The sequence below is a fragment of the Piliocolobus tephrosceles genome, chromosome 8, assembly GCF_002776525.5.
Source record: "Piliocolobus tephrosceles isolate RC106 chromosome 8, ASM277652v3, whole genome shotgun sequence".
Classification (NCBI taxonomy): Eukaryota; Metazoa; Chordata; class Mammalia; order Primates; family Cercopithecidae; genus Piliocolobus; species Piliocolobus tephrosceles.
In genome coordinates this window covers 35809215-35834669 of record NC_045441.1, presented here as the reverse complement: position 1 = coordinate 35834669, position 25455 = coordinate 35809215, and the positions used below count along the sequence as shown (strand labels likewise).

At 45.9% G+C, this 25455-nt stretch overlaps 1 protein-coding gene across 6 annotated transcripts in view; it reads left to right on the top strand.

The window, feature by feature from the left end:
- The window catches only part of TNS3 (tensin 3), a 307112-nt gene that overhangs the window by 142083 nt on the left and 139574 nt on the right, over nt 1–25455 (top strand). For all 6 annotated transcript variants that reach the window (XM_023226391.1, XM_023226392.1, XM_023226394.3 and 3 more), the window contains 5 exons: nt 1899–2070; nt 4202–4252; nt 6135–6257; nt 13137–13201; nt 17341–17424. In XM_023226391.1, coding sequence (XP_023082159.1) covers nt 1921–2070; nt 4202–4252; nt 6135–6257; nt 13137–13201; nt 17341–17424 — 473 coding nt within the window. In that variant the 5' untranslated portion in view covers nt 1899–1920. The remainder of the gene's footprint in view (nt 1–1898; nt 2071–4201; nt 4253–6134; nt 6258–13136; nt 13202–17340; nt 17425–25455) is intronic.

Here is a 25455-nt window from a genome sequence, read left to right as displayed (position 1 = left end):
AAAACAAAATCCTTGGGAATTGTTTGGATGCTGGTTTGAACAAATCAACCTGAAAAAATAAATGTACGGGCCGGGGCGGGGGTGGCTCACGCTTGTAATCCCAGCACTTTGGGAGGCTGAGGCGGGCAGACCACAAGGTCAGGACATGGAGACCATCCTGGCCAACGTAGTGAAACCCTGTCTACTGAAAATACAAAAATTAGCTTGGTGTGGTGGTGTGCGCCTGTAATTCCAGCTACTCGGGAGGCTGAGGCAGGAGAATTGCTTTAACCCAGGAGGCAGAGATTGCAGTAAGCCGAGATTGTGTCGCTGCACTCCAGCCTGGCGACAGAGCGAGACTCTGTCTTGAAAAAAATAAAAATAAATGTATGGTATTGGGTGTTTGATGTTATTTTTTCTTTTTGAGGTGTGATAATGGCATTGTAGACATTTTAATCAAAAAGTGCCCTTATCTGTTAGAAATCAATACTGTGAGATTTATAAATGAAATTACATAATATCTGGGATTGCTTTAAAGCAATCAAAGTAGTGGAGGAGATTGCTGGGGGTATTGTGGACAAAGGTTAGCTGTGTGTTGGTGATTGTGAAGTTAGGTGATGGGTACATGGAGGTTTGCAAAACCATCTTATATGGTTTTGAATTTTTCCAAAATTTTAAAAAAGAGAGAAACACATAGGAGTAGTAAAAATGAAAACCCCAGAGCTGGTGGCAGCACTTTGGAGGGACTCAAGCACACGTCCTGTGCGCCCATGCCTCTGGCGTCACCTCATGTGGGCACTGATTGGGTTCAACCCCGTCCCCTCTCCCTGGATCCTTTTTCACCTCCTCCTGGATACCACCCTCAGCCCTAATGTTAGGAGCCCTCCTGGGGAGGGGCTCAGGTCTCCCTGGGGCCCACAGGGCTGGTGGAGAAGCTCTGGTCTGTGGGAGGCCCTTGTCTCCAGTCACATTGGGTGCCTGGCTCCCACACTGCCAGTGCTGCCCAAGTCCTCAGCCTGCTGGCCATGACATGACCATTTCTGCCCTTTTCCCTCTTCCCTCCTCCACAGTCTTCATCTCACACTTGGGGGTCTGCCCTGGCCACTTGGGCACCTGGTTCGGTGGCCAGCCCCACATTCTACCCTGCATCCACCTGATCTGTGGTTAGCTGGGTGGGGTCCCAGCAGGGCCACATGGAGCTCTTAGCTGTCTGATAGGAGTCTGCTGAGCTGCTGCTCAGTAGATGAAAGGCCGCTTTGATTACGTAGCTGCGGAATTCCTCCCCAGCTCGTCCCCTCTCCACATGAGGTCTTGCCTCCTTCTTGGGCCTGCAGGGTCCCCCACGACCATAGCTGGCCACCTCACCAGCCTCATCCTTGGCCGCACCTGCCCCAGGATGCTGCATACAGACACGAGGAGCTGCTTGCTGATGTTTGGCTTCTGCTTGCACCATCCCTGCTTTCTCCCAGCCCCCTCCCGGTGCTCCCTTGTGCTGACCTTGACACCTCAGAGTGGGGTTGAGGCTCCCTCTCCAGGAGTCCCGCCTGGGACTCTGTTCCTGCTCCCAGTGAAACCACAAAAAGTCCTTCCCGCCTTCGTGCTTTTGCATCTGAGCCCATGTGTCACTGCTCTGAGTTGCTTTCTCTCTGTGCATTCCCCGTCTGCAGCTTGCAGTACCCAGTTATGCCCTGCTAGGAAAATTCGATCTTGTGCCCCTCCCCACACCACCCACCGTTATGGGAACACAGTGCAGAGGCTGTGCACACTGAAAATTCCCGTAGTCGGCCGCCCAGGTGCTGGTGTGAACACCCGGGGGATGAGTGTCCGTCGTCCTCACCTTTTTCCTGGAGGATGTCACCTCCTTACCCTGTCTGTCACCTCCTTACCCTGTTTCTGACCTGTCCACTGCTGTCTCACAGGCCTGTCATCCTGAGCCCCATCATGGAGGGGGGCCACGGGTTGGATCTCACCTACATCACGGAGCGCATCATTGCCGTGTCCTTCCCTGCTGGCTGCTCCGAGGAGTCCTACCTGCACAACCTTCAGGAGGTCACACGCATGCTCAAGTCCAAGCATGGGGACAACTACCTGGTGAGTGGTGGGCGGCTCCAGGAGCCTTTGGGCAGGCTCTGCAGCAGGCACTGTGTAGGGACGGGCACCCGCAGAACACTGGTTTACACATGAGGGAGAAGCTCAAGGGCCTGGGCTTACACAGCAGTTCATGGCGCCCTCGTCCTCTGTCTCTCTGCTGCCACGCCTGGGGAGGAGCCTTATGTGTCTCTGTAGGTAGCTTTCAGGGACACAAGACTGCTGAACGCAGAGATGGCTGTTACCTTGTCCCGCACTTATCAGTGAGGTTGGCTCCTCAGTGTCTTGGGACATTTCCCTGGCCAGCCACCCCTGCACTCCCATGCTGCATCCCTGGTATCAAAAGACAAACTTGTGACTCTCCTCCTGAGCCAGAAATTAGAAAGACAAATTGGGTGGGCGCCCAAGAAACCAGGGGCTGCCCGGGAGACAAGGAGACAGCTTGGTTTTCAAAACACACGTGTCAAGTTGATGGTGGAGCCCACATCTGAGGAATAGTGCAGAACAGTTTCTCACTATCTCTCACCCTCTGATTGGCCCCTTGTTTTCTGTTCCCATGGTTGCTAGCCCAAGTGGAGGCTGACTTCCTTCTGCTGTCAATGGTCACTAATGGGATTGAATGACAGCTCCCTGGAGCCCTTTCTCTACTTGCCTTCTTATCTCTAGTAAGGAGGCCTCCTTATCTGTGGTAAAGCTAATCTGCCCGGCAAGCCTACAGGACGGTCATTGTCTCCCTTGTAGTTCTGCTCCAATGACTAGGGCACCAGTGGCTGGGAGAGGTGGACCCAAGTGGCAGAGTAGGATGTGGCCTCTGTCTGATGCCAGAGCAGCCCTGGCCCAGGTGCTTCCTGTGTCCTGACCCCTCCCCGATCCTTGATTCACTCAGTCTCCTGCCTCTTTCTCCCCTTGAATCTCATCTTGTCTGTGACCTGGCGGTGGATAGGAAGTGATGGCCAAGCCCCGTCTGATGGTGGTGCCTCTCACCAGGGGCCCTCTCCTCCCCAGGGCTTCCTCCTTCATCACGGAGGTGGTGTGCTCTGCAGGACCACGGCTCCTTCCTTTGGAAGCCACTCCCAGGCTCGTCAGTGCATCCCGAGTCCCCTCTCTGGCCATCCTTCCCCTTTTCCCCAGTCCACCTTCCCCAGAGAGACCATGCAGAGGGCCTGGAGTCCTGGCCAGCACCTGTCTGTGGGGCCTTATCAGGGCTAGAGCTCCCTGTGCAAAATGGCTATGGCAGGGATCCCTTTCTTGTGCAGGGTTAGAAATGAACTGTGGGTCTCAAAGCAGTGCCCCACCTTGTCATAAACAGGGCTTGCTGGGTGACCTGAACAAGCCCCTACCCTCCACTTTCCTCACATCTCTGATTCCGAAGTGAGAGGGACGTTTAGTTAATTTTTAAGGCTTCTTGCTGCTGGAACATTATTATTATTATTATTTTTTGTTTTGTTCTACTTGAGTATTTAGCAAGGTTCCACAAATGGCTGTGATTTTTCAGTGAACTTAGGCCGTGGCTCTTGGCTGGGCATGAACTCGGCCCTTTCCAGGCCTGGGGCCACCAGGCCATAGACGAGGGACGGCCTTCCCCACCATGTGCTACCCCTCTATCGGGTCGGTTTGTGTTGCCAGGAGCAAGACCATGGAAGTTATTTTATAGATATATGTGTATATATATTTTATACAAATGTGTGTGTGTGTATATATATATCTCCTGTATGTTGGGATATTTTGTAGCCATGAGAATAAAAAACAATACTTACACGGTAGATTGCCTGGTTTAATACTAGTTAACGAAGTAGAATATAGACTTTATGTGTAAGGGTTCTGTATGCCATCCTTATCTTATTTATTTTATTTGTTTTTTATTCTGTGATCACACACGTCTGTACTTTTCAATCTTTTCTGATCCTCGGTACCTGGAAGGGAAACATCATGTAAAAATGCAGTGTGTTTTCTCCTTTCGTCTCTGACGTCAAGGATTTGTCTAAAACCTTTTTTTCCTCCTGATTCTTGAGTGTGAAGATTTTAGGTATTTTTTTAAAAATTGAAGTATTAAAATTAAATAAAAATTAAAGTATTACATTTTTAAAATATTAAAATCTGTTTTATACAAGGCATTTTTTCCTCTCCTTTGTAGGTATTAAACCTTTCAGAAAAGAGATATGACCTTACGAAGCTTAACCCAAAGGTACGGAGTTCATCCCTTTATATTCTGCATTTTTTAAAATGTAAACAATGCTTATTTTGTGCAAAAATGATTTGCTATTAGTCTTTGTGGAATGTGACTTGATAAGGAGTATTAGGAATTGTTCATATCAAATTTTTTAATTATTACTTTTTTTTTTCAGTTTGAAATAGTTAGAGATTCATAGGAAGTTGTGAAATAATACAGAGATCCCCTGTACTCCTCACCCAGTCTTTCCAGTGGGAGAATCTTACAACACTAATAGTAAAATATCTAGGTCAGGAAGTCGGCATTGGTATAGTCCACGGACCTCACTCACATTTCCCTGGTTTTGCATACATGCGTGTTTCTCAGAATCATGTGTATAGATGATAAATACTACATATATATGTATAGAACAAATCTGTACACATGATGCTTCCTCCTCCCACCTCCTGGGATCTTTCATATATACTGCATATATGTATATGCATGGAACAAATCTATAACAAAGATATGTATAGAAAAAATCTGAACTGCATCATATGTATAGATTTGTTCAGCCACCACAAACAAGAGACAAAACATTTCCATCAGCATGGGGATCTCTTCTCCTAGTATCTCTTTACGGTTCTAGTAATCCACTCCTTTCTTGATAATTTTCGTTGGTTTTTTTTTTCTTTTTCTTTTTCTTTTTTTTTTTAATTTTACTTTAAGTTCTGGGATACGTGTGCAGAACGTGCAGGTTTGTTACATAGATATACATGTGCCATGGTGGTTTGCTGCACCTCTCAACCTGTCATCTAGGTTTTAAGCGCCTCATGCTTTAGGTATTTGGCCTAATGCTCTCCTTCCCCTTGCCCATCACCCTCCATGATCATTTTCAATAGCAAACTTTGGGAGAATTTTAAGACTGAGTCAACATAAGTTATGGTACATATATCTATGTATATTCTATATGTTGAAATATTTTGCAGCCATTAGAGTAACAAAGCAGAAACATGATAAGTTGCCTGTTTTAATACTAGTTAATAATAGTATAGCATTTATGTATAATAGTATCTCAATTATGCTAAATGTACATAGAAAAGAGACTAAGGGATTCATGAAAACGTTGTAGTGGTTATCTTTGAATGGTGGCAGGGATAGTGACTTTTCCTACTTCTGGCAGTTTTCTGAAATTTCTGACAATTTTACACTATGATGTTTTTTACACTTACGATGACTTTCATCATAAGATAGAGTTCCTTGTCCTCGCCCTACTGACAAAAGGAAATCAAAGGAAAAACAACTCCCCCGTGTGGCCACTGTGGGCCACTGTGGACTTGTGTGAGCCTCAGGAGGCTCAGAGCTGCATTTCTGCAGAGTCTCTGTGTCTTTAGCATGGTGGTGATTTTCTTTGTCCAAGCACCAAACTTAATCAGGGTTTTGAAGGTGCTTCCTCCTTAAGTCCTGCCTTTCCAGGAGATTGTCTCTGAGGTGTTGTCTCCACAGTGTGTAGGAGATGGCTGGCTGCTGTCTCCAAACTGGAATTTTAACCCCAGTGGGGAGATTTTGGCAGCAGCTTGCGCCTAGGACTCCTGTTTGAGATCTCCCTGGACTGTGGCCCTCTTCACACAACCTGCACCATCAGCAACTCAAAGACCTTTCTAGAGTTGTCACCCCAGCTGCGGAAGAGCAGATGAGCCCCTGGAAGAAGCTGCATCGCATGGGCAGTATAATGCTTTATTTTTTTCTTCCCAGTGAAGGAAGCGAGTCCTCATGCTCACTGAGTTTTAGAAAAGGGTCACCCAGCATGCTCTTTACTCCCAAATGAAATATATCGATGATGAAAGAAGTCGTTGTGAGATGGCGTCAGAAGGTTTCAGGAAATGGAAACTGAGGAAGCTCCCCTCTCTTGTTGCAGATCATGGATGTGGGCTGGCCAGAACTCCACGCACCGCCCCTGGATAAGATGTGTACCATATGCAAGGCGCAGGAGTCTTGGCTGAACAGCGACCCCCAGCATGTGGTCGTCATTCACTGCAGGGTGAGCGTGCCCATCTCTCACATTTGGGGGTCTGGCTGGGCTTCAGCCTTTGGAGTTGAGGTGGAGACCAGTGCTGCATCTGAGCACATTTCCGCTTTGAGCTGGTGTGATGTGCTCCTTATGGGTTTGTTTTTAGGTTTTCCTACCTGCTGTTAAAGAAGGAAACAGAGTTATCACATTTCCCCAAGTTCGGCTTTAGAATTTATAGGATTATGGTCCCTGAATGTGTAGCTGGACATTTGAAACTGTTGACCCCAAATTGACCACGGTTATGAGAGTAAATTGTTTCATTTTTGTTGAATTTTATTTTTCATGGAAAGCCCTCCTTTTTAAAAGAGCTATGCCCTTTTCAGATGGACTGTGTCAGACTTTTCATGCCGTCTGAGTTATGGTGATCAGTTGATGGACTAGATGATGGTGTGATGCCTTTGCAGTAAACATGTCGTCCTTTCCAAGTGGAGCCATTGCAGTGCAGACATGGCCTGTGCATCTTCACAGAGTGGCCAGGACTGTCTGTGTGTCAGCCCCGGCAGGCTTGGGCGCCGGCAGCCTGGGTGCATAACTGACTGGCACTCCTCCTCCTGGCTGCTTCAGGTTCCTTCCATGCTTCCTCCTCCCACCTTCTGGGATCTTTCGTCTTAATTCCCAGTTTTCTTAGCTGCTTTGTACTGCTCCTCAAATGTGATTGGTGTTGAAAGGGGTTGGACTGAAAGCAAACTTACTGAGGGGTAAGTGTGTGAAGCTTAACCCTCCTACCAGAAACTTACTGTTAGTGTAAAGTTCTTATCCCAGTCACACCTTGAGTCAGGGAGGAATTCTCTGGGAAAGGATGTAGCCAGTGGGCTGGGGTAACTGTTCATTAATGGGCAGCTCCCTATTTTGTGTGTTTGACAAAGCATTCTTAGGACCATCGAAGTATCTAGGAAGTGTTGACGGTTCAAGATAGAAGTGTGTGTGTGTTTTTTTTTCTTCTGGACTCTTTCACACCAAAAAACTGCACAGAAATCCATTGCATTATGGAATTTAGTTTGAAAGAAGCTTCCCTTTGAGTTATATTAGACTCTCGTTGTATCTTTCCTGCAAAGTCACTAGGTAGGCCGGCTTGTGGATGATGTTTACAGCTGTAAGGCATTTGATGACCACTTGATGTGCAGAAAACTTCCATCAGGGGAACACAGATGTTATTTGCTTCTCTCTGGTGTTGTCTCTTTCCTCACATCTACCTTGATCATATTTTCCCCCTAAATGGACAGGTACACACTTTAGGACCACCAAATTATCTATGATGACCTAATCTTTTCAAGTATTATGTTAAATTATGGATCCTCCACCCAAATTGTGTTTTGGTACAAACTAAGAGAGAGAAAGAGAGAGAGAGAGATAGACAGACTTTTAAATAAATAGAATTCTTGTTCATTAAAACAACCTATGCTTTTCAGGCTTGGTGTGGTGATTTTGACACAGTGAGCCTGATACTGATGGATCATCATTGCCTGGGATCACGTAGTAAGCTGTTCTAAGCAGCATTCCTGACTTATGAGCCTGGGCCCAGCAGCAGCACCTGTGGAAAGTGCAGGTTCTAGGGCGCACCCAGACCTGCTGCCAGCTGCATTGTCAGAAGACTTTTGGAGTTGCTGTAGTTGAAAAGTGCCACCCTTGGCCATTTATTCCATTTTAATTGTTGTTCACTTCAATTTTTTAATGAAATTAAAAGAAATGATGAGATTATTTAAAACATATGGGTCCCAGTGGGGACCACCTAGAGCTTTCTAAAATGCATCCTTTCACTAAGCAACTTTGGGCTTTCTGGACAGCTCTTGTTAGTGGAATTCATGGGAACATGTTGAAACTTCTCAGAAGTGATTTGCTAATCGCTTGCCTTCTTCTGGTGCCATGTAAACCATTTTTGAAACGCTTAGAAATTGTGCCCTGAGAGATAAGCCCTCTTTTAATTTGAAATTGCTGATATCGATGTTAACAGAAGTTCATCATCATCACTGCGGGGGTGAAATTGCTGACATGTGCCGAAATCCGCCTGCTTTGCAGAATGCGCGTTTCCTTCCACACATGCCAGGAATTTCTAGCATAGCTGGGCCTGTCTCGGCCTGGGTGGGAACAGAGTGAGGGTCGGTCCTGCTGTGCTTCCTGTTCTGCTGTGTGATGCAGAGGCTTGTGTTTGTGTGGTTGTGTGCAGTCTCCTCCTCACCCCTCCACACCCTGGTTATTGATTGACCAGAAATGGCCTGTAGTTCTTTTGGGAGATTTCATCCATACCATACCTTTTGTTTCTCAGTCCATGGTGAAGAATACCCACAGAAAATTGTGCAATTAGTGATTCTATGATTTTTACTAAGAACAGTTCCAAGTCCGAAAGAATGGTGCTTGCACTAAAACATAACAGCCCATGAGCCTATCATGCCCTCTTGTGTTTTCTGCAACCTGTGAGCTAAGAGCTATATTTACATGAACATTATATGAAGGTGTTCTACTTCAGTTCCATATGTAAAGTTTGAGTGGAACATGGCCACCTCTTATCTGTTCACGTACATCCATGTCTGCTTCCACCCACACTGCAGGGGTAGGTTTGAATAGTTGAAACAAGACCTTGCAGCCTGCAAATCCTTAAATACTTACTATTGCTTTAAGAAAGACCTCATATCAGGGTACTGCTGGCCTTGTAAAATGAGTTTGAAAGTGTTTGCATTTCTTCAGCTTTCTGGCAGAGTTTACATTAGTCTGTTTTCTGTTACTTATAACAGAATACGTGAAACTGGGTAATTTGTAAAGAAAAGGAATTTATTTCTTAATATTTATAGGGGCCGAGATGTCCAAGCTCAAGGGGCTGCATCTGGTGAGAGCCTTCTTGCTGTTGGGGACTCTCCTGAGTCCTGAGGCTGCACGGGGCATCACATGGCAAGGGGGCTCAGGGTGCTAGCTCAGGTCTCTCTTCCTCTCCTTAGAAAGCCACGAGTCTCGCTCCTGTGATAACCTGTTAACCCATTAGTTAATTTATCCACAGATATATTAACCCATTCATGAAGGCAAGGTTCCTCATGACCCAGTCATCTTTCTTAAAGGCCTTACCACTCAATACTGACACACTGGAGATTAAATTTTAAGATGAGTTTTGGAAGGGGCTAATATTTAAACCATAGCAAAGTTCTGTCTTTATTTCAGTGATGGAATTCATCAGTTAAGTAACCAGGTCCTGTGCTTTTCTTTGATGGGAAAGTTTATATTACTGATTCAGTCTCCTTACTTGTTACTGTTTTGTTCAGATTTTCTGTTTCTTCATGATTCAGTCTTGGTAGGTTGTATGTGTCTAGGAATTTATGAGTTTATTCCAGGTTAACTAATTTATTGCTGCATAATTGTTCATAGTATTTTTGTGTTTCTTGGTGTCTTACATGGCATCAGTTATGATGACTGCTCTTTGAGTTTTCTCTTTTTATCTTAGTCTAGGTAAAGGTTTGTCAATTTTGTTAGTCTTCAGAAAACGCAACCGTTAGTTTTCTTGATCTTATTGTTTTTCTAGTCTCTCCTTTATTTGTTTCTGCTCCGATCTTTGTTTTTTCCTTCCTTTGCTAATTTGGGGTTTAGTTTGTTCTTTGCTCCTTTAGGTGCAACGTTAGGTTTTTTGTTTTGTTTTGTTTATTTATTTATTTATTTATTTTTTTGAGACGGAGTCTCGCTCTGCCACCCGGGCTGGAGTGCAGTGGCCGGATCTCAGCTCACTGCAAGCTCCACCTCCCGGCTTTACGCCATTCTCCTGCCTCAGCCTCCCGAGTAGCTGGGACTACAGGCGCCCACCACCTTGCCCGGCTAGTTTTTTGTATTTTTTTAGTAGAGACGGGGTTTCACCATGTTAGCCAGGATGGTCTCGATCTCCTGACCTCGTGATCCGCCCGTCTCGGCCTCCCAAAGTGCTGGGATTACAGGCTTGAGCCACCGCGCCCGGCCTGTTTTGTTTTTTTGAAATGGAGTCTCGCTCTGTCGCCAGGCTGGAGTGCAGTGGTGTGATCTCGGCTCACCGCAACCTCTAATTCCCTGGTTCAAGTGATTCTCCTGCCTCAGCCTCCCGAGTAGCTGGGATTACAGGCTCATGCCACCACACCCAGCTAATTTTTGTATTTTTAATAGAGACGGGGTTTCACCATGTTGGCCAGGATGGTCTTGATCTCCTGACCTCGTGATCACCCACCTTGGCCTTCCAAAGTGCTGGAATTACAGGCGAGAGCCACCGCGCCCAGCCTAACATTAGGTTTTTTATTTGAGAGTTTTTTTTCCTCTTTTAACATAGGCATTTATTATCATAAACTTTCCTCTTACAACTGCTTTTGCTGCATCCCATAAGTTTTGGTGTGTTATGTTTCAGTTTTTGTTTTTCCCAAGATATTTCTAAATCTCTCTTTTGATTTTTTTTCTTTAACCCAATAGTTATTTAGGAGTATGTTGTTTAATTTCCATAAACTTGTGAATTTTCCAAGATTCCTCCTGTCATTGATTTCTAGTTTCATGCCACTATGGTCAGAAATGATACTTGAGGCTAGGCGTGGTGGCTCATGCCTGTAATCCCAGCACTTTGGGAGGCCAAGGCGGGCAGATCACTTGAGGTCAGGAGTTCGAGACCAGCCTGGCCAACATGACGAAACCCCATCTGTACTAAAAATACAAAAAAATTAGCTGGGTGTGGTGGCACGCACCTGTATTCCCTGCTACTCGGGAGGCTGAGGCACAAGAATCACTTGAACCCAGGCAGCAGAGATTGCAGTGAGCTGAGATCATGCCACTGCACTCCAGCCTGGATGACAGAGTGAGACTCCATCCCCCCAAAAAATAAAAGTTAAAAAAAAAGATAGCGCATATGATTTCAGTCTTCTTAAATTCTTTAAGGTTTGTTTTGTGGCCTAACATGCCATCTATCCTGGAGAACTTTCTGTGTGCACTTGAGAAGAATGGGCATTCTGATGTGATGTTCTGTATATGTCTGTAAAGTCTATTTGGTCTAAAGCGCAGGTTGAGTACCCTGTTTTCTTATTGGTTTTCTGTCTAGGTGATCTGTCCATTGTTGAAAATGGGATACTAAATTCCCCTATGGTTGTGGTATTTCTGTCTGTCCCTTCAGATCTTTTAATATTTGCTTTATAGGCCGGGCGCGGTGGCTCACGCCTGTAATCCCAGCACTTTGGGAGGCCGAGGCGGGCGGATCACCTGACGTCAGGAGTTCGAGATCAGCCTAATCAACATGGAGCAACCTGGTCTCTATTAAAAATACAAAAAATTAACTGGGCATGGTGATGCATACCTGTAATTCCAGCTACTCGGGTGGCTGAGGCAGGAGAATCGCTTGAACTCGGGAGGCGGAGGTTGCGGTGAGCCAAGATCGTGCCATTGCACTCCAGCCTGGGCAACAAGAGTGAAACTCTGTCTCAAAAAAAAAAAAAAAAAAACCAAAAACAAACCAACAAAAAACTTTTTTTATATATCCATAAATAGTGCCACAAAAGCAATTGATAGTGGGGTGAATGTCACCACCATGTGTGCCTGTTTTGGCTGAGGTGCTGTTTCTTTGTAGGTGAATTGCTGTCAAATATAATTTTATGCAAGAAGCATACTTGTAGCCATACCGTTAATAACTGCACATGTCAGGATTCAGCTGCAAAGAGTGTGTCAAGTGCCCGCATTGAGTATCTATAAGGCATGCTCTTGACTTTCACTGACAGAGAGAAGGATGCTCCTGGGTGACATTCATGTATGACTGGGCTTATCAGAATTGTTACTTGAATTTGATCAGTATTTTCTTCTCAAGAAGTTAGGGAGCTACATATTAGAGGCCCTGCCATTTTGCCTTTATGTGATCCCAGACCAGGGATTGGCAAATATTTTTAAAAAGAGCCAGATTGTATTTTACACTTTGCAGGCCCCATGGTCTTGCTGCAAATACTCAAACCTACCCCTGCAGTGAGGGTGGAAGCAGCCCTGGATGTAGGTAAACAGATGGGAGTGGCCATGTTCCAGTCAAACTTTGTATGTGGACACTGAAATCTGAACACATTTTCACATGGCATGGAATCTTATCTTTTCAAAATTTTTCCTCAATGGTTTGAAAATGTAAAAATGACTCGCAGCTCACAAGTTGTGGGAAAGTAGGTAATGGGCAGAAGTAGCTCCTGGGCTGTGGTTTGCAATCCGCTATTGTAGGTTGTAAGAGTGTGTTCTCGAAGGTGGCACTCTGTGGCTCTGGGTGAGGTTGGCCTGTCCAGTTTCTGCTTCTCCTGCTGGTGTTGCTGGTTTGTGGGCTGGGCTGTTGGTGTCTGTGGTTATGGTTTGAGTGAGTCCGTTTCCGAACGTCTGCCTGGGACAGTGATTCCTCTGTGTGTAATGAGGGCGGGCTATGGGGCTATACCTGGAGCTCAGGTGCTGGCAGTGCTGCCAGTGAGCTGGAATCTATGTTCCATTCATGCTGAGCTGTGTGTGCAGCCCTGATCATTATCAGCCCGTGAGCAGGCAGGCGTTCACTTCTGTCTGACCTGGATAATTAAGTCATGTTAATTGCTGCAGCTCCTGGCACAGTTTCTTCCAGCCTGATTGGGTGAAATGACAGGCAGATGCTGTGTTGATCTGCCCTCCTGGACTTCTACGGCTGCTCCAGTTAGCACCCGCTCTTACTGTTTGCACCCAGCGTGCAGGTGCCCTGTTGCGGAGACTCCAGTTGCCCTGGGTACTGACTCTCCCAGACAGGAAGGCTGCGGATAATGCTGGTCTAACCTCCAAAGCAAGCTCTCTATTATTTTGTCCACTAGTGAGTCTTTTCCTGTTCTAATTACATCTCTGCTGTGGGATTTCAGAGAAAATCAGCTCATTTTTTGTCTCCTGCAGGGCGGGAAAGGACGCATAGGAGTGGTCATATCGTCCTACATGCATTTCACCAACGTCTCAGCCAGGTAGGATGAAGATGTCAGCTCGCTGTCTTGAGGTGCTAAAAGCTGAGCCTGCATGGAACTGAAGGCTGTCTGCGCGGGAGCTGTTCTGGGCACCAAGGGCTCGGCTGACCTGTGTTTCCCAAACCCCGGTGCTGGGGTGGTCAGCGCCTGGGAACCCAGCTTCCAGTTAATCGTTCACACTTGTGAAAGTGGCATTTTCCAGGTTGAGTGGCTATGTGTGATTGATTCTAAGTACTTCCATGGAGGCATTAAAAAAATAAGTAGCCCCACTGTCCCTTATTATCTAAGAGAGAATTCTCTAATAAAGAATAACAGAGGTAAAAGTCACCATTATAAAAATTAGGAACAGAGTGGTCTCACTAAATCAGTTCATACCTTGTATATAATGATGGTGACAGCCACCTCTTTTGCAGGCACTGGGCCTCTGGGAAGTGTACTGAATATTTTCATTTTCTTCCTGAATTCTCCTAAGTAACCCATGAAGCAGTTACTATCATTCCCATTGCATGGGTGAGGGAAGCAAGGCTCAGAGGAGCCAGGCAGCTTGCTCATGATCTCACAGCCCAGGAGTGGGGAGCCAGGTCTGGGCTGGTTTCCATGAGATGGAACTGTAATCGTGGAAACTTTGGAGGTGCCACTCGGGTCCCCTTAGCCAGGCATGACACAAACATGGTAGGGCCACAAGGACCTCAGCCCTATGCCCATCCTCCTGGCCCTGGGCAGCTGTGGTGTACACCCCGGACCCTTCCCAGAGTGCAGATCTTCACTCATGCTGAAATGCAGTGCAGAAAATACCATTATTTGTGGAGTCTGCATTTGCATCTGCCCTGTCTTCTCAATGGCCTCTTTGTAAAGCCTGAGCTTTCCATTCTGAGGAAATAGAAGCTTATTCATATCAGCCAATAAACCTTTTCCTTTCTAGCACCAAGGAGTGAAATTTGACTTTCTGAATGTTTTCTCTGGAAACCAATAGGGGAGTTGGTGCCTGCCAGGGAGGAAACCAACCCCCAAGTGAAAATCAGCCACCCTCTTGGTGAGAATAATCATCGGTGTGTGTGCGCCAGGAAAATCGAGATTCCTGGGCACATCCATCCCTCAATGATGCCAAAGACATTTGGTAGGTGACCAAACATAGCCTGGCTGGTTCTGGACAGAGACCGCCTGAGCATTTTTTTTTTTTTTTAAAGACAGAGTCTTGCTCTGTTGCCCAGGTTGGCACAATCTCGGCTCACTGCAACCTCCGCCTCCCAGGTTCAAGCTGTTCTCCTGCCTCAGCCTCCTGAGTAGCTGGGATTATAGGTGTGTCCCACCATGCGCAGCTAATTTTTTGTATTTTTAGTAGAGATGGGGTTTCACCATGTTGGCCAGGCTGGTCTTGAACTCCTGACCTCAGGTGGTCATTCACCTTGGCCTGCCAAAGTGCTGGGATTACAGGCATGAGCCGCCACGCCCAGCCACACCTAAGCATTTCTATCCCCAGCAAAGTCATACTGCCTGAACTAAAGTTCCATGCACTGTGGATAGTCCTGAATTTTTGGGGAAGGGTAGATGTCTAAGGACTAAAAGCACACCTTTGACACTCTTGCTGCAAACTCTGTTTTCTCTTAATAGTCAATATGTATTTCAGCTGCATGTGTCAGGCAGTTTACCTGAATGATCTAAGCCTCAGCATCCTTACCTGGAAAATGATGGTAGTCCTACTTGCCAGAATGTTGTGACAGTTCAACATATCTTTGCACAAAAAGCACTTAGAACAGCATCGGTACTCAGGTTATTGGCTATCATTAAAGCTGCTGTGATTAGTAGGAGTAATAGTATTAAGTGCCTTTCAATTAAATACGCTGATACTACATACTTTTTGTGACTTGCTTTTCTACATTAATATCATTTTATACGCATCATTCCCCGACATCATTTCAGTGGCAGCATAGCACTTTATTCAATGGATATGTTATGTATTTAAACATTTGTTGATTTTTCCTATCCAAGTTGCTTCCAGTTGTGTGTGTGTGTGTGTGTTTAAGATGGAGTCTCACTCTGTCGCTGGGGCTGGAGTGCAGTGGCGTGATCTTGGCTCACTGTAATCTCCACCTCCCGGGTTCAAGTGATTCTCCTGCCTCAGCCTCTCGAGTAGCTGTGATTATAGGTGCCCGCCACTATGTCCAGCTAATTTTTTGTATTATTAGTAGAGATGTGGTTTCACCAAGTTGGCCAGGCTGGTCTGGAACTCCTGACCTCGTGATTTGCCTACCTTGGCCTCCCAAGTGTGTTTTTTTTTTTTTTTTTTTTTAAATTTAGGTTGCTTCCAGTTGTTTTCTACTGCAAAGCTTGCCATGATGAACACATTCTTATATATACATCTGTGATCATCTCTACAATGTTCCCTCTTAGATTATATTCCAGAAGTAGAGTAATCCCAGGTAGGACAAGCACACATTTGAGGTCTTTATCAAAAACTACAAACAGAAGAAAACAGAAACTTCAAGTCACCAGAAAACAAGAACATTCTTGTATCAACATCATAAAAATAAGAGTTATAATGACACAACCAGTACTAATATTATTACTACTAATAATATTACTATGGAAAATAAACACCGGTCAAAACGTATTCTCAGCATTTAATAAAACAAGGAATTCCAGAAAAAAGAATGCTTAAAAGTCATTGGGAGGCTATGGAGCTGCACTCTCCTGCTCAGTATGTGACGGACTCAGTGCTAAAGTAGGCCCTTCTGTTTGTGACTGCCTTACCAGCACAGTCCCTTGCCTAGCAAATGCACATAGCAAGTTATCCATTTTATAGTATTCTGTGAAAGTCATATCACACTCAGCTTACTTTTGAGTATGTTTCTTTTTCCTCCTGCCTATCTCTCTAGCTGTATTTTTATGAAGTCCACAGTGCTTATGTACATCATTTTTCTAGAGGGGCACAGACACATTTTCCTAAGTAAGGGGCCACTTTATCAGGTTTTGTTGTTGTTGTTGTTGTTTTGAGATGGAGTCTCACTCTGTCACCCAGGCTGGAGTGCAATGGTGCGATCTCTGCTCACTACAATTTCCACCTCCCGGGTTCGAGTGATTCTCCTGCCTCAGCCTCTGGAGTAGCTGGGATTATATGCACCCACCATCATGCCCGGGTAATTTTTATATTTTTAGTAGAGACTGGATTTCACCCTGTTGGCCAGGCTGGTCTTGAATTCCTGACCTCAGGTGATCCGCCCCCCTTGGCCTCCCAAAGTGCTCCCAAAGTGCTGGCGTTGCAGGCGTGAGCCACTGCACCCGGCCTATCAGGGTTTTAAGGAAGCATTTGGCCCAAGTGAGTCTGAATTGTTAAGACACCGCACTCATTTTCCAGGATTTGTGCTGAAGTCAGATCAGGAAACCCCACGAATGCCCTGCTGTGAGGTTTCTGGAAGTTTCCCTCGGATACTACCTGTCAGCATTGTGGAGCTAGCATTGACGGTCACATATGTTGTTGGAAAGCAGGGTTACTTTCTGTGGCAGTCACTTCAAAAACAATGCTGCAGCCCCGAGGCCTCAGACACTTTTCCAACCCCAGTGCCCTGCGGCCTTCTCAAGCCCAGTCCTAGGAGTGACGTACTGGCGGGGCACAGGCTGGTCCACTTGTGTCCCGAGGGTGCCTCTTGGGACTTCATGGGTGAGTCCATTCCCTCTTGTGCTCTGGGTTGCTCCCTGCATCCTCGTGGTCCTGAGACTTGAGTCTGCCTGCTTTTCTCTCGCAGAGCCCACTTAAAAAGGTCTTCTTTATTTAGGAGGTAGGGTGGCCAAGGGACAGTTTTGGACACCAGCCCTACCACCTGCCTGCTGAGAAGCCTTAGTTGGTTCTTCTGCAAGCTGGGTATTCAGCACTTTTAAGTATCCTACCGTTAGATAAGGTGCAGTTATTTCAGATGAGAATTCTGACCCTGCACTATGGCTCCCACTTTGAGCATAGTATATTCCTGCAGGGGAAATGAAGTCTAAGAAGAGACAGGTGGATTGGGTATGCATAGGTGCAGCAAAGGGTGAAGGCCCTTGTGGGAGCTGGTCACTTTGAACAGCCATGAAACACATCCCCCATCACACACCCACGTGGTGTGAGCTCCATTGAATTGACTCTCTCTCTCTTTTCCCTCCAGCGCTGACCAGGCCCTTGACAGGTTTGCAATGAAGAAGTTTTATGATGACAAAGTGTCAGCTTTAATGCAGCCTTCCCAGAAACGGTATGTATACATCCCCAAAGCCAGAGTGAAGAGGTGAATGAAATTTTACATATAAAAATGTGAAAACAGAAGAGGCATCTCCTCTGTCCCAACAGCTAAATGGGATTCCTGGGTCATGCTGAAGACTATGAAGCGGGTGGTGGTGGAGGCTTGTCCCTCCCACAGGTTAAGGACCAAGCCATCCTGTGTGTCTGTAGTGAGAGAGCCCCCTATGCTGCTGGCTTGCACTGACAGGTAGAGGGAGGACTTGCCCCAGTTGGCATCTTCCTCTCTTGCAGAGAGTGAGTTTTGATTTCCATTATTATGTTGGAACTTGGTTCTGTTGGCTAGACCAGGGGTCAGTGAACTCTCTCTGCAACAGACTAGACAGTGGATATTTTAGGCTTTACAGGCTGCAGGATCTTTAATCGCAACTGTTCTAACATGAAAGCAGCCCTGGGCAATATGGAAATCAAGGAATGTGTCTGCATTCCAGTAAAACTTTACTTACACAAACACATTAGTAGTTGCATTTGGCCAATTCTTGTAGCTGATCAGTTCCCTGAGGCCACGGAGTATTTTTCTGTCATGCTGCCCATCTCTCCCTTCTCTACTCCTGGGCATGGCCCCTGGAAAGAGCTCAGTAAGTGATGGGGAATAGCCATGGGGTGCAGAACTTTCTCCTTTTGCTGCCTGCCTCAGCAGGCTGAGGTCAAGAACCTGAGCAGGGTTGGCTGAGGGGCAGTGAGAAGGACCCACAGCTGGCTCCCCATCCAGGTGCACTTCCTCCACAGATGGTGGCACCTAGAGCCATCCAGGTAGCTCCATGGCATATTTCAAAGCCCACAGCAGGGAATTTGTAGGAGAATTGCCAAGGCTATTGCCAAATGGTGTTCCTCTTTGGAGACAGGTAGTTGCACACCCGGCCTTTTGTATGCAAGTCTTGATGCCTTGTATCTGTTTTCTCCAGTGCAACTGAGGGCTGTGTCAGCAGACATGGGGGTAGACGGGCAGAAAGGGATTTCAAGCATCACCAGAGGCACCTTTTCCTTTGGTCTTGCTATTTCCAGTGGCCTGGCTCTGTTTCTCTTGAAACCGGGTGCATGGGCTAGGGTGTGGGCCCACATACAATGCAAGTTGTGTGCAGAAAATCCAGCATTTTATAAAATATTTTAGTTAAACAGTCACTTGGTTTTTTTTTTTTTCTTTCCATAAAGTGTTATTTCTTTGTTGAACAGTTTCCAAAATCGTGACATTCACGTGATCTCCTGCATGGAAAATGAGGTATGAATAGGGAGTATCCTGTGCAGAATGCTTGGCACACAGGAAGTACAGCTGTCATCTTTCCTTTTTTTTTTTGTTCTTATTTCTTACGGCACCAGCAGCTTGTTTATAACGTTAAAAGAATATGGGAAAAGGGGGAAATTTTCTCCTCATTTTCTTTTTTTTTTCTTTTTTCTTTTTTTGAAACAGGGTCTTGCTCTGTCACCCAGGCTGTAGTGCAGTGGTACAATCTTGGCTCACTGCAGCCTCAACCTCCTGGGCTCAAGCAATTCTCCCACCTCAGCCTCTTGAGTAACTGAGACTATAGGCGTACATCACCACTCCCAGCTAATTTTAAAATTTTTGTGGAGACAGTGTCTCCCAGGTTGTGGTGGGAGGCTGTGTTGCCCAGGCTGGTCTTGAACCCCTGAGTTTGAATCATCCTTCTGCCGTGGCTTCCCAAAATGCTGGGATTGTGGGTGGGAGCCACAGTGCCCTGCTCTTCTCATGTTCCTATGCCCAAGGTTTTCATGCATCCTTCCCATCATTGCACATCTGAAGCCAGAGCATTTGCATTTTTTAATGTTTGCTGGATTCAATTTTACATTCCAAGGTTAATCCCTCTGCTCCTGAGATTAGGGAAATGCCCCTTACTCCTTGCTCTTTTCCTTTTATCTTGACCAGAGCCTGCATGAAAAGATGCTCACCAAATGGTAATCGAGTGTGTAAACAACTGAAGGAATGCATAAGATAAATCTGGAGGAAAGTTTGAGACCAGAAGAACGTGTGATGACAGCTTGTGTGGGAATAGGCTCTGTGATGGGAGGCTTCTCTGTTGTCCTGATTGGCCTGGGGAGTGGGATGGGTGCTCTGCAGGCTGTTTCAGGACTGAGCTCAAGAAATCATTTTAAAGTCACACTTGTAATAATCACTCTTGAGAATAATTAATTAGCGTGGAATTTGTGGCTGGGAAGCTCAGAAGTCTCAACAGCAACTCCGATGGGAGGTGAATCTTTGTTACCTTGTTACACTAAAACGCCATGGAGCAGTTGGCCCATGGAGCTGACCCATAAAACTTACATGTGGCCATGTAAGTTTTCTGTTTTTATACCTTCCTTGTCTTCAGCAAACCATGAGAAACAGCTTGTTGACACCCCAGTGTGGCCTCCTGTTGGTGCTCATTACCACCATTGTGTTATTGAGGCACCCCTGAACTTCCTTACCTAAACTTGGAAGCCTTCCTCTTTGAGAAGTAGTTAAAAAGAAATACTGGGTGCGGCACAGTGACTCTAGCCTGTACTCCCAATTCTTTGGGAGGCTGAGGCAGGACAATCCCTTGAGTCCAGGAGTTTGAGACCTACCTTAGAAACACGGGAAGACCCCATCTCTATAAAAAAAAATTTAGCTGGATTTGGTGGCACACACCTGTAGTCCCAGCTACTCTGGAAGCTGAGGTGGGAGGATCCCTTGACCCCACGAATTGGAGGTTACAGTGAGCTGTAATTGCCCCACTGTGTGCCAGCCTGGATGACAGAGCTAGACCCTGTCTCCTCCTACCCCCCAAAAATCCTGGTGTAGTTTTGGTTTATTATCAGCATCATGGAAATAATATTAAAATTATTCATGTTTCTGACATCTCTTTTCTTTTCCACCTTTCCTTTCTTTCTGAGAGAGTTGAGACAGCAACACACGTTTCTTGGCCCCATCACTGAGTTAATGGGGAAAGTGACAGGTAGCCAGTTGTTTCTTTCGGGAGCTGATTTCTCCTGCGTGTTGCTTGCCAAGGTGACCCTGGGAGGCCCCAAGTGGGACTCACCTAAGACCATCAGTCATGTTGTCTATGCACATTTGGGTGTCTCTTTGAGGTAAAGGGAAGACAGACCAAACAAATGTCTTGGCATGCAGAAATCAGGATGTCCTAGAAATAATGCTATATAGTGTTACTGGTGGAAGGTATCAGAGTTACCAGCAGTGAATCTGTGAGGGTCTGCAGCAACCTCAGTTCTTGCCTGCTCAGAAGAAAGAATTTGACTGAGAGGCATAAGGTAGAAAAAGAGACACAGGCAAGTTTCAGAGCCGGAGTGGAAGTTTATTTTAAAAGGCTTTAGAACAGGAAAGAAAGAAAAGTATGCTTAGAAGAGACTCAAGCGGGCACATGAAGGTCAAGTGCGGTGTTTAACCTTGGTCCTAGACTTTATAGACTGGCCCACTTCCCACGTCTTTTGCCCCTTTCCCATGATTCTTCCCTTAGGGTGGGCTGCCCGCATGCATACTGCCCTCCTTTTGCTTGGGAAGTGAGCACATGCAGTGTGTTTAGGAAGTTGTACGTATGCCTATCTAAGGGTTTCTTCCCTTTTCTGGTGATGTGCCCCGAGAAGGTCATACTCTGCCATTTTGTCTGTTAATGTATGTGCCTGAGAAGTTGTGTCTCCCTGGAGCCTGCATTCAATTAACAGTGCAATGGGTGTGGACCATCAGGAAATGGCCTCCTCCTGGCACCGGCTGCCAGTGTATCACTTTCAGAGAGGCAATGTGGTAATTGCCGAACCATTACCCAACATTCCTAGTGGGTGCGGAAAGAGCCCTCTATTGTCCTGCTCGTGCCTGTTTAACCACCTGTAAAAATGACATTATTTGGCTTTTGATATTTCTGTCATTTTTGACACAGTACCTCAGGTGCCTGAAGGGATACTTTAAAGATACAAGGGGAGTAGTTTTCCACATTCTCTAAAGGATGAGGCTCCTCAGGTAGCCGCTGAGAGGCTTCTGTAACCGACAAGTGGGTTCATTATTCAATGCCCAGATAGAGCTGATTTACCAAGACAGGGGAATTGCAGTAGAAAAAGAGTTTAATTCATGCAGAACTGGCCGAACAGGAGAACAGAGTTTTATTACTACCCAAATCAGCCCCCTGGAAAATTTAGAGGCTTGGGTTTTTCAAAGATATTTTGGGGAGAAGGGGATGGCTAGGGAATGGGTGCTGCTGAGTGGTTGGGGGTGCAATCATAGGGGAAAATGGCCCTCTTGCCTCTGAGTCCGCTTCTGGGTGGGGCCAGAGAACAGTTAGAGTCAGATCAGTTAAGTCAGGTAGAGCTGTCAGTAGTCAGAAATGCAAAAGCCTGAATAGACACCTCAAAATGCCAATCTTAGGTTCTACAATGGTGATGTTATCTCTAGGAGTAATTGAGGACGTTGCAAACCTTGTGATCCCCAGAGTAATCTTTTAAGTCTATACCTTGACAGAATTCAAGCTGCTTTCATCCTTCCAACGTGGTGGTCTTGCATTGGTTTTACAAAGGTGGTTTAGTTTTGGGCTATTATCGTTTAAACTATAAACTTTACTTTCTCCTAAAGTTAGTTTGGTCCAAGCCCAGGAATAGCCAAGGGCAGCTAGGAAGTTAAAGGCAAGATGGGGGTTGGTTACATGAGATCTCTTTCACTGTCATACTTCTCTCACTGTTAAAATTTTTGCAAAGGCCATTTTACTTAATGCCCGTGTGGCCTCACCCTGCACATCCTCCTTGCTGCCCACAGCCTGCGGAAAAAGGGTGACCATTCCTCAGGGAGCCGCACACTTTGCCTGGGCCCAGACATCCTCTCTGAATCACCACCTCTGTGGGCAAAGCCACCTACACTCTGGAAGCATCCCTCAGGAGAGCAGAGCCTGTGGCAGATATGTTGTGGTCTACTCTGACCCTTATGCCCATGCAACTGAGTCATCTTTGCAGCAATTCCAATGTGTAGGTCTCATTATTCTCCCTATTACACAAGAGGGAAGGGAATGCTCAGCAGAATGTTAAGTAACAGCCCGGGATTGGCTCACACCAACAGGTGGCCCAGCTCACCTTTCCTGGCCGATTGGTGCTGCCCCTGCAGGCGTGGCTGACTCTGTGAGTGCCGGGAATGTAGAATGAGTAAGCTGTTGGGAAAGATGTCCTGTGACGATGGTTCTTGTTGCTCGGAAAAGTAACTTTTGAATGCTGATTTTTATGCACCCACATTTTCAGACAGATTTAAGCTTACGTCTAGTGCAACTCAAATGTTTAGGGAGATTTATGGAGATTCCAAATGGAAGTTTTTGCTGTTAGAAGTGACTGTGAATAATGCAAGGCAACTGAAAATTTCAAGCTGCTTTATGTTCGTTTACTTACAAGTTAAAAGCAATCCTTTAGTTTTTAAAATGTGTACTCACTGGTTTGAGAAGAAGCATGGAAAACATCATCTCCAGGGAGTTATTTCCTAAAAAGAAAGAAAATACAGCAATGGGAAAATAATGGAGCTGTTTTTGTAAAGTATCTGGTTTCTAATCTTTCCAGCTCTGAAAACTGTGTTGACTAAGTAGGAACATTTTATTTTGGATAAGGCTGTTGGGATGGTCTTTAGAGGGCATCGGATACCCTACCACTGATTCATTTATATCTACTTTTAATGCCACAGATAAATGCCATGTATACGAAGTTAAAGTTGATCCTTTCCATAGTCGGCTGGATAAACTAATTGTGCAATTCTGTCCTATTATGTTCGTTTCCTCTTCTTTTCTTTTTTTCCTTCGAGACAGGGTCTTGCTCTGTCACTCAGGCTGGAGTGCAGTGGTGCAATCTAGGCTCACTGCAACCTCTGCCTCCTGGGTTCAAGTGATTATCATGCCTCAGTCTCTTGTGTAGCTGGGATTACAGACGCGTGCCATCATGCCCATCTCATTTTTAAATTAATTAATTAATTAATTTTTTCTGTAGAGACAGGATTTCAGCATGTTGGCCAGGCTGGTCTCAAACTCCTGACCTCAGGTGATCCGCCCACCTCAGCCTCCCAAAGTGCTGGGATTATAGGCGTGAGCCACCGCGCCTGGCCTCCCTTATTTTCATCCATAGCTGAATGTTCTTTTCTTTGGTAATGATGGTACTTCTCTAAGAAGTCACTCACAAACTCAGTGCTATTACCTGTGCCTGACTATCTGTCTGCAATCTCACAGCATTCACTACAGCTTATATTTGCAGCGAACTTTTTTGTTTTTATAAGGCATTGCTATTAAAAAAAAAAGTTTTTTAAAGGCTTGCTTTTATTTGGGATTTTGAACAATTATGTTTCTTTTTTTCTTTAATCTTATTAAGAAAGCATGTGAAGGAAGAAAAAAAAACTGCATTTACCTTGGCATTTTATGTCTTTAATTTATCTGAAAACATGATGCATACAAAGTTGATTTCTATAAAGGTCAGATGAGAATTATATTCCAAGAGGTTACTTTTCAGTTGGTTAAGCTATCACCTGAGCAGCCCTTTGTAGACAGACCTGGGAAGTGATCACTGTTGAGAGCTGGTTTTGGGGAGAAAACTCTGGAGTCCTGGATCCTAGGCAGTGGTAGCCTCCTTCCCTTCCCCTCTGACCACCACTGGGCTTGTGGTCCTGGACTTTGGCCTTCTTTGGGAGCTTGTGGCAAAACAGAGTTCTTCTGCCATCAGCTTGGCCCTCCTTATCTGAAAGAAATACTTCTCGTGCTTCGTCTGGTGGCAGGGGCAACAATTCCAGCCAGGCCACATCAGTAGAAATGAAGCTCTGTGACCACAGTATGGGACAATACCTGGGTCAGGGAGAGGCTGTGGTTTCCCAGAAGACAGCTCTCTGCCTCTCACAGGACCTTGGTGCTAACTCTGGGCTCAGCTACTTGGACGCCTGGAGAGGCTGTGGTTTCCCAGAAGACAGCTCTCTGCCTCTCATAGGACCTTGGTGCTAACTCTGGGCTCAGCTACTTGGACGCCTTACGCTGCCATGAACAGGAGCCCCTCAGGCCCAGCGCTCCAGAACCTTCCATGTTTGCATGAAGTCATGAAACCAACATCGACTTCACCTAGATGCCTGGTCCAGGTGCACATGGGGCACTGAGAACACCCACAGGGAACAGGGTTGTCTCAGCCGCATGGTCACTGCAGAACCACCCGAGCACATGGCCAGGCGGTGAGGGACTCAGTGTGCCACTGACAAACCGGATGAGCTGAGGAAGCTGATTTCCCAGTGTCCAGGGCTGCCCCATGCTGGAGGGAGGGCAGAACTGCCCCAGAGGAGGTGACTCAGGCCCCTCAATGCGGGCATTTGTGGTTCCTCACTTTTACTCAAAACCAGGGAGCCAAAGGACCCATGAAATCCACAATGCATAAAATGTGCATGATTAAAAATACATGATTCCTGCATTCCTCTGCCTACGTACAACTGAGGGTGAGAAGTCTTGTTGCCAGGGTGGAAAGTACCCTGCAGGGGAGGCGTGTGGGAGCCGCCTGGCGGTCTGGTCATGAGGGTTCCCACATCTCCAGGCTGATTGACCTCTACCACTCTTAACGAGATTTTGCCCTGTTCTGAGAGAGCAGAAGAGAAGTTTGCTGCTAAGAAGATGGAAATACTGACATGGCCTGTTTCTCACTATGAATTGTAACTAAACTGAAGCAAACTCTCTTTTCTAACATTTTCCTAGTGGGTGGGCTATAGATAGGGTTTTCCTTTTTTTGGTAATGTTTAACAGAAATCTTCTCTTGTTTAGTTTGTTTGTATACAAATTTAACTGCTTGAATAAGGGTGTGGATTGCCAGCGTAAGTGAGAGATTTTTTTTCTTAACTTGTGTTAAAATAAGGTCCGTGATGGCCGTTTCTGGCTTATGGTAGGATGGTTGTAGGTTCTGGCAGCACAGTCACCTGCCACTTCCTGCCTCAGTCTGCTGTGGTAATAGAGAGATGCATAGATTGTTAAATATTGTGGGGTTTCTGGTTGTTTGGGTTTTTCTTGCAAAGATTACAGTACTT